The following is a 13,499-nucleotide window of genomic DNA, read 5'->3' on the forward strand; positions in this document are numbered from 1 at the left end:
GTTGTCCCAGCAATCAGCCACGGGTATCAAGGTTGGAGATGTTCGTGCCTGTTATTGTGTGCCTGATATTGTGCAGGCCCTGCAGGTCCCTTCCAGGGAGGCTGAGCCTTTGGAAATGTGCAGACTACATGGGACACCCAGCTGACCACTGAAGGATGGGCACAAACCAGTGGGGAATGGACTTAAATTTCTGGAAGGGAAATTGTCTTCTCCCATAGCAAGTCCTGATGTCCACCATGGTAAATACGTAACATACATCAAACCTGCCTGAGGGCCTGCTACTGTCCCTGCTGCTCAGCCAGGGCAAAGAGAAAGGCGACCAGGCTGGTTCCTCCGCTGCTGAGCCCTGAATACACTGTGCGTGCCATAGAACTCCCTCCTTTTACGTTTATTTATAGCAGAAGGCTGGTTCTGCTCAAAACAAGAAAATAGGATTCAGCAGTAGCCTGATAATTATTTCCAGTGTGGTCATTTTTATTGCCATGAATAAAAAATAAAGCTGCTCTTCTGAAGTATATGGCTTCCCTGGGTTATATACGAGTGTGGGCCTTGATTTAGCACTGTACAATAGAAAAGTAAAACAGAACAATAAATAGCATCCACACAGTTCTTGTAAAATCTGTCTATTTCAGTTTTGACCATATAAAAACAACCAAGAGAAACTGGACAGGGAATATACAAGCCACAGATGGAATTTAAACAAATTGTACAAATTTCAGGTGATCTGAGTAAGGTTTAGTAGTCTGTTGTACAGCCAAAATCAAAATCTCTTCAATTCTAAATTTTCCTGCTTCCCAAAGAAGGGAAAAAAAAAACAAAACAAAAACCAACAAGCTGTACAGCAGGACCACGCAGACATCGCAGCCTGCAGAGAGGGCTGCTTGGCTCATCAAGCTGCTTCAACATTTTCCCATTACCGCAAGTGTGAGAGGGGGCTGGCACCGGTGAGAAGCAAGTCAATCCTACTTCTGTAAACCAAAGGCTTCAAGGGCACGAATCACACCATTTCTCAGCTTCACTGGATCTCCCCCATATACAGCCGTTTGTCACTGGATGCAGAGAGTACTGCGAGAGAGAGGAGGAAGGGAAGAGACGAATACAAAAATTAAACAGAACAGCCTGAGAACTGCACTAATGGCACACCATTTGGATTTAACTACTCATTTCTCTCACTGTGAGCTATCTGTAAAGCCAAATTTCATTTGCTCCCCAAAAATGCTTCATTGGATTACCACTCCGACACCTAACCACACGCTGCACGTTCTGGCTGCCGTTCCCCTCTCCCAAGACAGACATAAAGGCATGCCGCCTGTAATGTCTACGCATTAAAACAGTAAAGAGAGGCACATCAACACACTGTTAATGCTCTCAAATATCTTGCAGTGTTATTTTCTCTGCAAGGAGCGTTCGGATTGCGACTCAGGCACTGCCAGCAGGACCACACGCCACTAGAGGGCACAGGCTCGCTGGGAAAGCTCGGTCGGGTTGCTATTATTTATCAGAAGGGCGGCAAACTGCAGTTGGCTCTCTGCTATAACGAGACACTGAGCAGCCCTAATTCAGAAAAGGCTGTTGAGCAGATTCAACATCCAAGCGTCGAGGTAATGACAACGCCATCAGAGAAGTGCTGTTCTCGACACTGACAACTGTTTCATTCAAGCCCATGCAAGGCCTGGGGGGGTTTGCGTGAAGCTCGCAGACTGGTGTCTGTAATCGTGCTCTCTGGGCGTCCTTCCACGCAGTTGAGTGTTGTGGGGTGGGTGGAGCAACTTCCAGGATTAATGACCCCAGATGTTAACAGGAATCAGCTGCTGAACTCGCGTGCAATGAGCGGATGGGTTTTTAATTTTTTACTTTAAGATGAGTGATTGATTCACAAAAAGGAGCTCAGTGGAATACAATTACAAACAATCCGCTCCAAACTGAAGAGCAGAGATTGCTCTGCTCTTCCAGCACCGTCTCTGATCTGAAGACAGAGCAATGAATAACCAAGGAACAAGCCCATAATTCACTGCCCTGAATCCCCACCCCCAGGCTGCTGCAGAGACTGTCATCCTCGGCACCACTGAGCTCTTGGCTTCGCTTCAGGGCTGACTTGTGTCAATTTTTGGCCGAAGCAGTGTGGTGACCTGGCGGATGGTGCAAGTGTTTCTATAGAAACAAACAGTGCCCCACGGTCCTGCCCAGGCCACAAACTGCGCTGAGGAACCGGTACCAAGGCTGGTCTCAGCTAATGCTCCGTGATTGAAAGAACTCCAAAAATGCCACTGAGAGCATCTCCTCATCCACCTGTGGTACGTAGTGCCACACCTTCACCCTGGAGCAGGATGTTTATGGAATGGCGATGAAAAGGGCTGCACAAAGAGCCTTGTTTGCTTCTTACACCTTCTGTGAAAGTTAGAGACCCTGGGCTGAACACATACTTCCAGGTTTCTATAACTGTCACGATGAGATCAGTAGATTTATGGTTATAACAAACCCTAGTACCAAAAGTATTTTTCCATGGCCTCTGCGAAGTCCTGGACTGTGGCAGTAGCTGATGTCACCCTCAGCTCATGAACAGGCCATACCACCACAGGCCAGAGCTGCACTGCTGCTCACCCAGGTCTCCACCTGGGCAGGACACACGGGTAGAGCCTCCTCACCCAGCCCAGGTCCCCAGGGCCCAGCTCCAATGGATGCCTGCAATGGATTCCCTTTGTAGCCCTGAGCTACGGATAACACCTTCCCCCAGGTCTGTCTCTGACACTCAGGGCTCTCGGCCAGTTTTTGAGCTGTTTTCTGGAGGACCAGTTCAGCCAGCCCTGGAACTATTTCCCCAGGTGACTTGATTTGGGAACGACTTACTGATAGGCTCCTCTGGATGGAAAGCCAGTTCGTTCACCGACCCAGCGTGGCCTGGCAGCTTGTACAAAATCCTCCTGGATGTGGTGTCCCACACGTAGACGAACCTACAAGAGAGTCATTATGAGAGCAGGCATTCGTAAAGGGAGAGCAGCCGCCTCCCACACCAACGGCTGCTTCCTGCAACGGTTCACCACCCAGGCTGTAATAACCACAGCTGTTAGCGTGGATAAACAAGGAGCCTGTCAGGAGCAAAACGCTGCACTGCTGAATTCAGAAGAGCAAAGGTCTGAGCAGGTAGGAGCTAACATGCCAGCTCTGTGCTAAAAGCCTCTGCTGTCACAGCACTGCGGCACCATCTCATCCATTGCGGCACGGAGATGGATGAGGCCACAGAGACCCTCGGCACCGCAGCCATAGAGCGGGCTAAGGGACAAAAAGAAGCATCAGGAGAGGGGAGGACACCTCTTACTCTTGCAAATACCTGCCTGCAAGCCCAGGGGTGCTCCCAGTTCAGGCAGACAAGTGCTTAGGAGGAGCCTGGGTGCTCCCCCCCAGTCCCCACTACAATGCGACCCCTCCCAGCCAACAACCTGTATATATGGATTTCTTCCTGCTGGGCCATTAAAGTCATAATTCACTTCCCAGCATTTATTAGGGGGCTGATCAGATTGCATCGAGCCCTTTGATTGATCTCCTCCGGGTCCGTGTGCCGCACCGCAGCCGGGTGCTGCCCGTGTGCCTCACCTTGGCTGAAGGACAGCGCCGAGACACCGGCGCTCCTCACGCAGCGGGTCAGAAATAAACTGCTGGCACCAGGCACCACGCAGCTCTCAGACTGTTCTTATCAGTGGTCTCCGAGGGGGGAAAACAGCACCTTTCTGCTAGCCACAGAACACAGCCTGTCCCCCGTGGGTGTCCGTCACTGCCTGCATGGTGCGGCGGCCACCTGGCAGCCAGCACTCGTTCCACCAGGGAACAAAGCGATGCTCTGACCCATTATGGAGAGCTTCCGTAGGAGTGAGAGGCTTTTTTTATAAATCAGAATGGGAAGAGCTCTGAGAAATGCACTACAGCCAGGCGAGGTGACGCTGTATTCCACCCGCACAGCCTCCTTTCCAAACTTAACAGCTTCACCACACGAAATGTCATTTGTTACAAGGTTCACAGCTCTTCAGAAAAATCAGCGGCTTGGGAAAGCTGCCAGTGCGGGATTACACTCATACTGCCTTCTCGCTTTGCTCTTTAGGTAGGTGACTGGCATCTAAAACAAAACCTGTCAGGGGGCAGAAGAAGACAGGGGCAGAGCAGTAATTGGCCGGCTCAGCGCGGTGAGCAGCTCTGCTGCCCTCACGCTCCAGAGGCATCGCTGTCCTCGCTTACAGGGGACGCTGCAGAGGGTGAGGGCACAAGGGACAACCAGGCGAGAGTAAAACGTGTAAAAGCAATCTGTAACGTTACGTTTCCTCCAAAGGCAGGTTGCTGCAAACGCCACCGTGCATCACCACGTCTCTGCCGCCTGGATTCAAACGTGCTTGGGATCAGCGGCCCTCTACCGGCCCCGCACGTAACCCAGGCTCTGAGTGCCAAGCTGGGACCAGTGCCACCAGCAGGGAGTGCCTCCACTTCACCTCTCCCGCTCCTTCGCTTTGACAGGGCGTTGCAGATCTTACGAAGGACAAGATTTGTTTTTACAATAAGGCCTCTCTTCTGGTTGGAACAAAAGTCTGCTTCATCGCTGCCCAAAAAAAGCACTGAATCCCTCACAGCACTGGCTGGTAAGGCAGAGAGGACACCGACAGCAACACAGAGCAGAGCCGCTTTGTTAGAGGCTTTCATTTTCAGGCCGGTGCTATTCTTTGGATTTTCTTGAAACATGTGAAAAGGAAAAATGAAACCATCCCACTTATGTCGTGAACATAATTTAAAGCAGCATTTCTGCAAGCACAACTATTTAATCTAGCAGGTAAGAGCTGTACCTGATGCCTTCTCAAAGCATTCTGCTCTAAGGTATTTTCTATGGCATGGTAGAGCAGGAAAACACTTTAAGTAGCTGATTTTACAATAAACCTTCTGAATGGCTCAGAGAAAAAAAAAAAAATCAGATAATTGTCCCTCCAACACAAACACACGCACTCTGCAGAGAAACAGAGTAACTATTGGGGAATTACTTTTTACCCGGACACATGAAATGTTTAATCTTGCTTTGCCTTTCCAGCAGATGCTCCTCCAAGAAAAACTAAAAACTCAGAGATAGCAGAAAGATTTGGAGTGGCCTCATCTAACCTGCCCTGGGACCTGCCTGTGTGCTCTTCACAATGAAATTTCACAACAAAGTTGCTGTCAGACCACAGAGCTACAGCAGCATCTGCAGGACTAACCTAATGGCCCAATATTTCACGCCGCACTTCAGCGTGTCAGGTTGCCCGCCCTGGGACCTGCCACAGCACCGGCGCATTAACAAGCAGGTATTCATCACCACGTGCACTGCTGCTGCAGCCCAGCAGGACTGGAAAGAAGGGTCACGTCTCAGCCACCCGCTGTGACAGCCGGCCCCACTATATCTGGACAGTAAGAACTCAAGTTCTTCCTATCCTCCATCAGAAACTCATTAATTTGCTGATTACTGCTGCTCCATGCCTTGGACTCTGGCCTGCAGGAATTCCTGTCTCGATGTCACCGAGAGTGCATCTGGATTTGCTCCAGTGGGGGTTGTATCCTTCACTGCGACCTTCAATGTCTGGCACAGCCCCTGTTGGCTTCCTCCCTCTACCCAGTTTAATCCTTGGTAACCTCAGTTTACAGAATCTCTGATTTAAAAGTCCAATACATGCTAATTTAGCCAGATCTATTTCCTCGCGCTTGTTAATTAAAGTAAGGATTACAAATGATCCTCGGAACACCACTGGTGCTCCCTGCTAGCTGCCACACAGCACTCAGACTGGTATTTGCGGTCAGCACAACCCCAGCACCACGTCTCTACACTCCTGTTTCTAGAAGAGTCTCACACGAGTCGGGTGGTACGACTGCAAGAGACCCCGTCTCCTGCCAGCTCTGCTCCTGTCAGCTGCTTGTCCATCTGTTGGATGCAGAGACTGAACATAAGCAGTACTGGAGCTCTCTAGAAGGCTTCTGACAATAATAAGAAGGATTTTACAACCATATAGAGCTCCTCCGCTGACGCAAAGGCAGCATAAACACATCAGTACTACAATCGCTGCAGATAATGCTTGCAGAAGACTGCAGGGAGTTGTTTGGGTCTTCGCACCTCTCGGCGCAGTTCTGGCTCTTCATAGTAATTTTAGAGATGATCCAGCTCATTTCAGGTGTGATTGCAGAACAGTTTGGGACTGATGGTAACAGAGAAACACAGCGATAACTCACCTGTCAGCAGATCCCCCTGCTATTTTACTTCCATCTGGGGACCACGAGCACCTCAGAAGATTCTAAAATAAAAAAAATGTGCACAGATCCATTTCCAAAAGAAGGTTTAGCTTTTCCCTTCTGCTTGAAATAAAATCACCAAGAGACTTTAAATATCACGAGCACCTCTATAATGATCTCCCTTTGGAAGATAAGAAGGTAATTACAGATTTTATTTTATTGCTGGAAACATCCAGTGTCTTGTTATTTTACACAATGTAGATAGTAAAATGTAGAAAATACTTAATTTACAGCTAATTATAGCTGAACTGAGCTAAGAAATTGTGTTACTGCGGCTTTAATTAGAATCCAACTTTGTGCATTAATCTTTCTTTGAATCCCTATTAAAGTCTTTCTGGTTTAAACTTGAATTTAAAAACAATTTACAGAAAACTTAATAGGCAGGGGCAGCATTTTATAAAAAATACCCTCTCAACCCATAGTACACTCACCTTTTCAAAATTATGCACGTTCCCCTGGAAAATCTTCACACATCTCTCTTTAGGGGCAAATGGTCGCACATCCCAGATGCGAACTGCAACAGAGAGCTCACAGTAATTAGCTGGATGGCAGAGGGATGGGGGCAAGGTCAGCTTCTAATGATCAGAGACCCGGTCACATTCCTTGCTCTCTTCATAAATAGGTTTCCCCAGAAGCAAAAGGAAGGTAGCAGCTTTCCTCTTGCAGGAAGCTTTGATACGAGAGGTAAAATGCAGAAGTTTATAATGGTATCAAGACCATTGCCAACGAGAAGGGAAAAATCCCCAACAACTATTACACAAATGAACCATTGTCTCCTTACACGAGCATTTGCTTTATGATAATATGCTTTGTGATCACAGTTCTAAGAGATCTGCTTCACTGAGCAGCCATACACAGGAGACAGTTTGGAAACAGCACCGCCATTCCCTGCTGCGAGGAAGCAGCCGAACCAACCTGACAAAAGCAAGACCAAAATTACATTCAACTGCCTGTGCAAATAATTTGTGCCACGGCTCAAATCCTTCTTGCCCGTTGGAAGACATGACAAACCTCTGATACAGCTGCTCCCTCTCTGCAAAGGATGTAACTGTCATCACTGCAACAACAGGAATTCAAACTTCATCTGCGGAGCTCATCTCCCCTGAGCCATCCCCATGTCTGACTCTTTTATTCTTCTACACTGAACAATTCAAGCTGTTCCTTCCAAAATGCCATAAATGCGGCTATCCAAAGGCTAGCAGGAGAGAGCAGGGGCTGACAGCTGTCTGCACAGCTGTGCTGTCACAGTCAGTAGGATGTACCTGTGTTGTCCATTGCGTTAGAGAGCAGGTAAGAGCCTTCTGAACTCAGACTGAGGCCTGTCACCGAGTCTGCGTGTCCTCTCATCGTGTACGTGAGCTTGTTCTGGCGAAGGTCCCACACCTTTCAGACAGCAGACACAAAATGTCAGCTCAAAAGGATAGCCAAGACCATCAGAAATACCGTTTCCAAACCATTTCATACAAGTACTGATCAGTCATCTGATGAAATCACCTCTCAATTTCAGTTGGGTGGGGTCTCACTGGCTAAAATATACGGCTATAATTTTATGTGTTGTAGGAAAAAAAAGGATTTGCCCTTTAGAAGGCTTTTTACTTAACATGTCCAACTGCGTTAGCAGCAAGGAGCTAAATTACAGCTGCCCCATGCACGCAGGAATCCCTTTCAATCTGGCTACAGCTCTCCCAGCTCCCAAATTTCACTGACCATGGCACAGCGCAGCAGTTGTCAAACCCCCAAAATTTCATGCTGTTCTTTCCCCAAGAGTTACTGCCGTTCATGGGGCAGTCAGAACAGATGTCCTTTCAGTGCTACACTTAGCGATGGCCCTCTGACAAGAACATGCTCCCCATGCCTAGGTAAGACTGGAGCCTGAGGCTAAGAAGACAGCAAGACTGACTGAGCTGTGCAGCTATCAGGAGAATCTCAGCTACCAAATGAATGAAACACTGAGCGTGCTCTTAAATAAGAACTTTCCACAGTAGCAGGTGACAAAGTAAATTACAACAGCATACTGGAGCAGAGGGCAGGGAGTTGGATGTGTCACCAGATTTTCTTTAGCCTACCTCATATATGGCTCTAGAGCTTCTGGGAGAGGCACCGACTGCCAGAAGAGCTCACATACCACGTCAGCTCCAGTGTGACAGCAGCGCTAAGATGTGTGGCCAGGAATGCCAGGGCTGCCCAGCCAGTCACGTGGCAAACAGCCCTGGAACAACTCCCTTAGAGTTTCTTGGCCTTAGATCAAGAGAGGTTGGACACAGGAGGCTGGCACAGTTCTTGTGACTGTAAAATCAACCAACGGCCTTCCACATTTGTCCTTGACCACCACGACATTTTGCACGCTGCTGCAAGCGATTTCTGATGGGATGGAAAAGGTGAGCACGGCTGGAAAGGCACAGGAGGACGCAAACATCATACCTTAATGTCGTTGTCAATGCCCCCTGATATGATCTGATCGCTGGTGTCATTGAAGGTTACAGCCAAGACCTGGTACGTGTTCTGAAACGTCTGGACGGCTGCTTTTTTCCTGATATCCCACAGCTGAAGAGACACGGTGGTTATAAAAATTATGTACAGATATTTAACAATAAAATTACAGAAAGTTGCACATATATGTATTTCGCAGAGACTCAAACCACTCTGCTAAAATTCACTTTTAGATCTCAAAAGATCTCTATAAAAAAACACAGTAGAAGGCTGGTGTGATTAAAGCACATGACTTTCTTGATTTGAAGCAAGAATAGGAGGAAAGAAGGCGGTTGAATAAAAGATTTCAGTAACTGCTTGCCTTTCTCATGCTTTGTTAACATGATTTAGTAGAAAAAGTACCATTGAGTAGATCAATCTTACTAATCCCCATCCAAAAAAATTACAGAAGGAACAAGCAAATTTCATTTTTAAATCAAAGTTTTTCAATCACAAAACCGTAAGAGCAACCAAAGTGTGAATTTAGCCAACTTAAACGGGAAGAAGAAGAACAACTCTTTCAGAGATCCCACCTAATTTTCACTCTAGACTATCTCCCCGTACAACACACTGACCTTCACTGTCCCATCGTCACTGCCCGTACAGACAAGCTGGGGTCCTCGCCTTGCTGGGTAGCAGGAGTTAACGAACGAGGTATGGCCCTTCAGCCTCTTCACTCTCTCTCCAGTCTCGCTGTCCCACACAGCCACCGTCTTGTCTGTGGATGCTGAGAAGAGCATGCTGTGGAGAAGAATCCCCGTGAGCTTCAGTTTCAGAAGCATTTCTCCCATCCCAACTTTGTTAGTCTCTAGTCCTGAGATCAAAGCTTGAGATACCAAGTGGGAATGTGTCATTGAATTATAGAAACACTTAGGTTGGAAAAGACTTAAGATCAGCAAGTCCAACCATCACCTGACCAAGTCCATCACCAAACCACGTCCCTTAGTGCACACCCACGTCTCAAATACCTCCAAGGATGGGGACTCTGCCACCTCCCTGGGCAGCCTGTTCCAGTGCCTAACCACTCTTTCTGTGTAGAAATTCTTTCTGATATCCAAGCTAAAACTCTCCTGGAGCAACTTTAGACTGTTTCCTCATGTCCTAATACTTTCCACCTGAGAAAAGAGACCAACACCCTCCTTACAGCAACCTCCTTGATAGCTGTAGAGTGATGAAGTCTCCACTCCACTTCCTTCTCTCCAGCCTAACCCCCCCCCAATTCCCCCAGCTGCTCCTTGCATGTCTTTTCTAGTCCCTTCACCAGCTTCACTGCTCATCTCTGCAGTGAGGGACCACAACTGAACACGGTGCTTGAGGTGTGCTCCTACCAGCACCAAGGACAGAGGGACAACCACTTCCCTGGTCCTGCTGGCCCCGGGACTATTTCTGATGCGGGTCAGGGTGGTGTTGGCCTCCTTGGCCGCCTGGGCATGATGCTGGCACCCCCAGGTCCTTTTTGGATGGAAAACTTCCCAGCCACTCTTCTCTAAGCTTATACTGCTGCTGCGTGGGGTTCTGGTGACCCAAGTGCAGCACCTGGCACTTGGCCTTGTTGGACATGAGATCAGCCTCTGCCCATCAGCCCAGCCCGTCCAGCTCCCTCTGCAGAGCCTTCCCACCCCAAAACAGACCAACACTGCCACCCAACTGTGGCAGTCTGCAAACTCACTGAGGGTGCACCTGATCCCCTCACTAAGACTGGTGATACAAACATTAAACGAAACTGGTCCCAAGACTACTGAAAAGTTCTAAGGAAGTAAAAGTTCTCAAAGTAAAAGGAAAGCTTGGCCATCTCTTTCTTCAGACGCAGTAGCAGAAGAGCCTTCCAAAGGACAAAACTGCCTTAAGCTGAGGAAGGGGAGGTTTAGGCTGGGCATCAGGAAGAGGTTCTTCACTGAGAGGGTGGTTGCACACTGGAACAGGCTCCCCAGGGACAGGGACACAGTCACTGCACTGAGCCTGTCTGAGTTTAAGAAGCAATTGGACTGTGCACTTAGTCACATGGCCTGGAGTTGGACTTGATAATCCTTGTGGGTCCCTTCCAGCTTTGGATATTCTATGATTCTGAATTACTCAGGTGTTTTCCTTCCCTCCCCAAAGCACCGCTGTTTCCCACACAGCCAACACAAATATTCAAGTTTCTATGGACTGAGATCAATGGCACTCGTGTGTTGAAGGTGGTTCCAGGGCCTCTGCTCAGCCTCGAGCAGACACCACTCCTAACCCAGCAAAGCCACAGCACGAGCGTTTGCTGTGAGGGCAGTGGCTGAGCAGAGGGGCTGTGAAGGGCTGCGGCCAGCAGAGAAAAACCTTCCCTCAGAAACAGCGGGGGCTGAGGCAGGAACGTGCTGGCAAGCCACCCACCTGCCGTCCGTGTTGTAGTGCAGCTCCATGACCGCCCCGCTGTGCCCCTTCAGGGTGGCATAGTTATCGCAGTCCCCGTAGACGTTCCACAGCACTACGAGAAAAGGGAGAGGGCTCAGGGGGTTGGAACCGGATGGTCTTTAAGGCCTTTTCCAACCCAAACCATCCTATGAAAGTGCACGACGCGTGTAGACATGCACAGAGGGATTCTCCAGAGCTCCCACATGACCACAGCTGCCACCACCTCAAAGCCAGGGTGATGCACAGCAGTGAAGAAGCACCACGTGAGCCCCAGAAGAAGAGACTCCGCTTTGAGCTGCCTTACAACTTTAGATCAACTTGACTTTACTAATAAGTCACCGGATCTTCACCTCAGCAAGCCAACGCATCAATAACTGCACCTGCAGGGTGCTGCTGTCCAGCACAGACCCATGGCGACCTCTGCGAGGGCCTTGGGAGGATTGCGGTGAGCTGGGCAGGTGAGGGATGCGATGAGTTCAGCAGGGTCCGCAGCACTGCCCCTGCACCCTTCATGCTCAGGACCCCAGCTGATGCCTGAAAGGAAGCCACCCGTAGGGCTGGAGAGGCCAGCCCCCCCCACAAGCTGAAAGCCCCCGGGGCCTGGCCTGGTATCACAATCCCAGCACGGCCGAGGTTGGCAGGGACCTCTGGAGATCAGCCAGTCCAGCCCCTCTGCTGAGCAGGATCACCCCGAGCACCTTGCACAGGATGGCATCCAGGTGGGCTTCGGGTATCTCCAGAGAAGGAGACTCCACAACCTCTCTGGGCAGCCTGTCCCAGGGCTCTGTCACCTCCCAGTAAAGAAATGTCCCCTCACATTGAGCCAGAACCTCCTGGGCTTCAGTTTGTGCCTCTTATCCTGTCGTTAGGCACAACTGAAAGGAGTTCAGTTCATTCAGTTCGGCTCCATCCCCTCAACACCTCCCCTCAGACATTTACACACACTGATGAGCTCTCCCCTCCGCCTCCTCTTTCCCAGGCCAACCAGGCCCAGCTCCCAGCCCACCCCCCCACAACAGGAGCCCCAGTCCTCCCATCATCTCCACAGCTCTCCTCTGGCCTGGCTCCAGCAGCCCCACATCCCTCTTGTTCCTGGGAGCTCAGGGCTGAGCACCGCACCCCGGACCTGCCGTACTCACGGATGAGCCTGTCGAAGCCGGCGGAGGCCAGGGTGTTGCCTCCAGGGTGGAACTTGCAGCAGTACACCTCCCCCTCGTGCCCCGACAGCAGCATGATGGGCGCCTGCAGCGAGGAGCAGCGCGGCGGGCCCTGCGGGGGGACAACAGCAATGCCTGAGGGGACAGCTCGGAGGAACAAGAGGCCCAGCACCCCCCGACCCCCCAGTGCCCTCTGAGCTCCCCCGACTCCTCTAAGCCCCCCCAGCCCCCCTTCTCTGACCCTGCTGAGCATCCCAGCCCTCCTTCCCCCAGTCCCCCCCGACCCCCTGGGCACCCCCAGCTGCTCCGATCCCTTCCCCAGCCCCACCACCACCCCGAGCCCCCCAGCCCCCCTTCCCCTGTACCCCCAGATCCCTCCAGCTCCCCGGATCCCTCCCAGCCCCCTGAGCCCCCCAACCCTCCCAACCCCCCCAGCTACCCCTGAACCCCCCCCATCCCCTTGAAACCCCTTCCCCCAGACCCCGCGGTCCCCCCCAGCCCCCTTTCCTCCAGCCACCTCCAGCCCCCCCATCCCCTCTTCCCCTTCCCCTGTCCCCCCCGATCCCTCCCAGCCCCGAGCCCCCCCCCACAGCCCTCAGAAGCCCCCCAACCCCCCCTCAGCTTCCCCTCAACCCCTCCAGCCCCTTGAGCCCCCTTCCCCTGCCCCCCCAGCCCCCGATCTCCCTTCCTCCCCCCCCCCTCAGCCCCCCAGGCCCCCCTCAGCCCCTCCCCCCCCCCCCCAGCCCGTACCGCCTGCAGCAGCGCCCCGGGGGCCGCCTGCCCGCCCCCCCCAGCTCCCCCCCCGGCGGCGGGCGCCTCATGGCGGGGCCGCTTGGCGGGGGCGGGGCCGGGCACGAGCGGGAGGTCGGGGCCGGGGCCGGGGCCGGGGCCGGGAGCGGGGCCCGGAGCGGGGCCTGGCGCGGGGCCCTTCCGCTTCTGCTGCTCCAGCATCGCCGCCCGCCGCGCGCGCCCGCCCGGCCCCCCATTGGCCAGCCCCACCGCCTCCCGCGGCGCCCATTGGCCGAGAGCCGCGGGAAGGCCCGCCCTCCTCCTCCTGACGTCTCCTCCGGCGCGCGGCGGTGACGCCAAAGCGGCGCCGAGCCGCCCGGCGCTGTTTCTTTTTCGCGGATTGGTGGCGCTGCGGAAGACGGGTGGATCCCGTTGGGCAGCGCTCGGCGCCTGCTAGTATGGAGCTCAGCG

The 13,499-nt window shown here is 51.9% G+C and overlaps 1 protein-coding gene across 1 annotated transcript; it reads right to left on the bottom strand.

Moving 5' to 3' along the window:
• Positions 1 to 607: 607 nt before the first annotated feature.
• Positions 608 to 13,278, bottom strand: SNRNP40 (small nuclear ribonucleoprotein U5 subunit 40). Its single transcript, XM_084300884.1, has 10 exons — positions 13,050 to 13,278; positions 12,282 to 12,411; positions 11,122 to 11,215; positions 9,333 to 9,498; positions 8,710 to 8,832; positions 7,551 to 7,671; positions 6,720 to 6,802; positions 6,229 to 6,290; positions 2,848 to 2,951; positions 608 to 1,065 (listed from the first exon to the last, which is right to left on the bottom strand). The coding sequence occupies exons 1-10, from the start codon at positions 13,248 to 13,250 to the stop codon at positions 1,016 to 1,018; spliced, it is 1,134 nt and encodes a 377-aa protein (XP_084157010.1). The 5' UTR covers positions 13,251 to 13,278; the 3' UTR covers positions 608 to 1,015.
• Between the last annotated feature and the right edge of the window lie 221 nt (positions 13,279 to 13,499).

Source organism: Netta rufina, assembly GCF_964035555.1.
Source record: "Netta rufina genome assembly, chromosome: 23".
Taxonomy (NCBI): domain Eukaryota; kingdom Metazoa; phylum Chordata; class Aves; order Anseriformes; family Anatidae; genus Netta; species Netta rufina.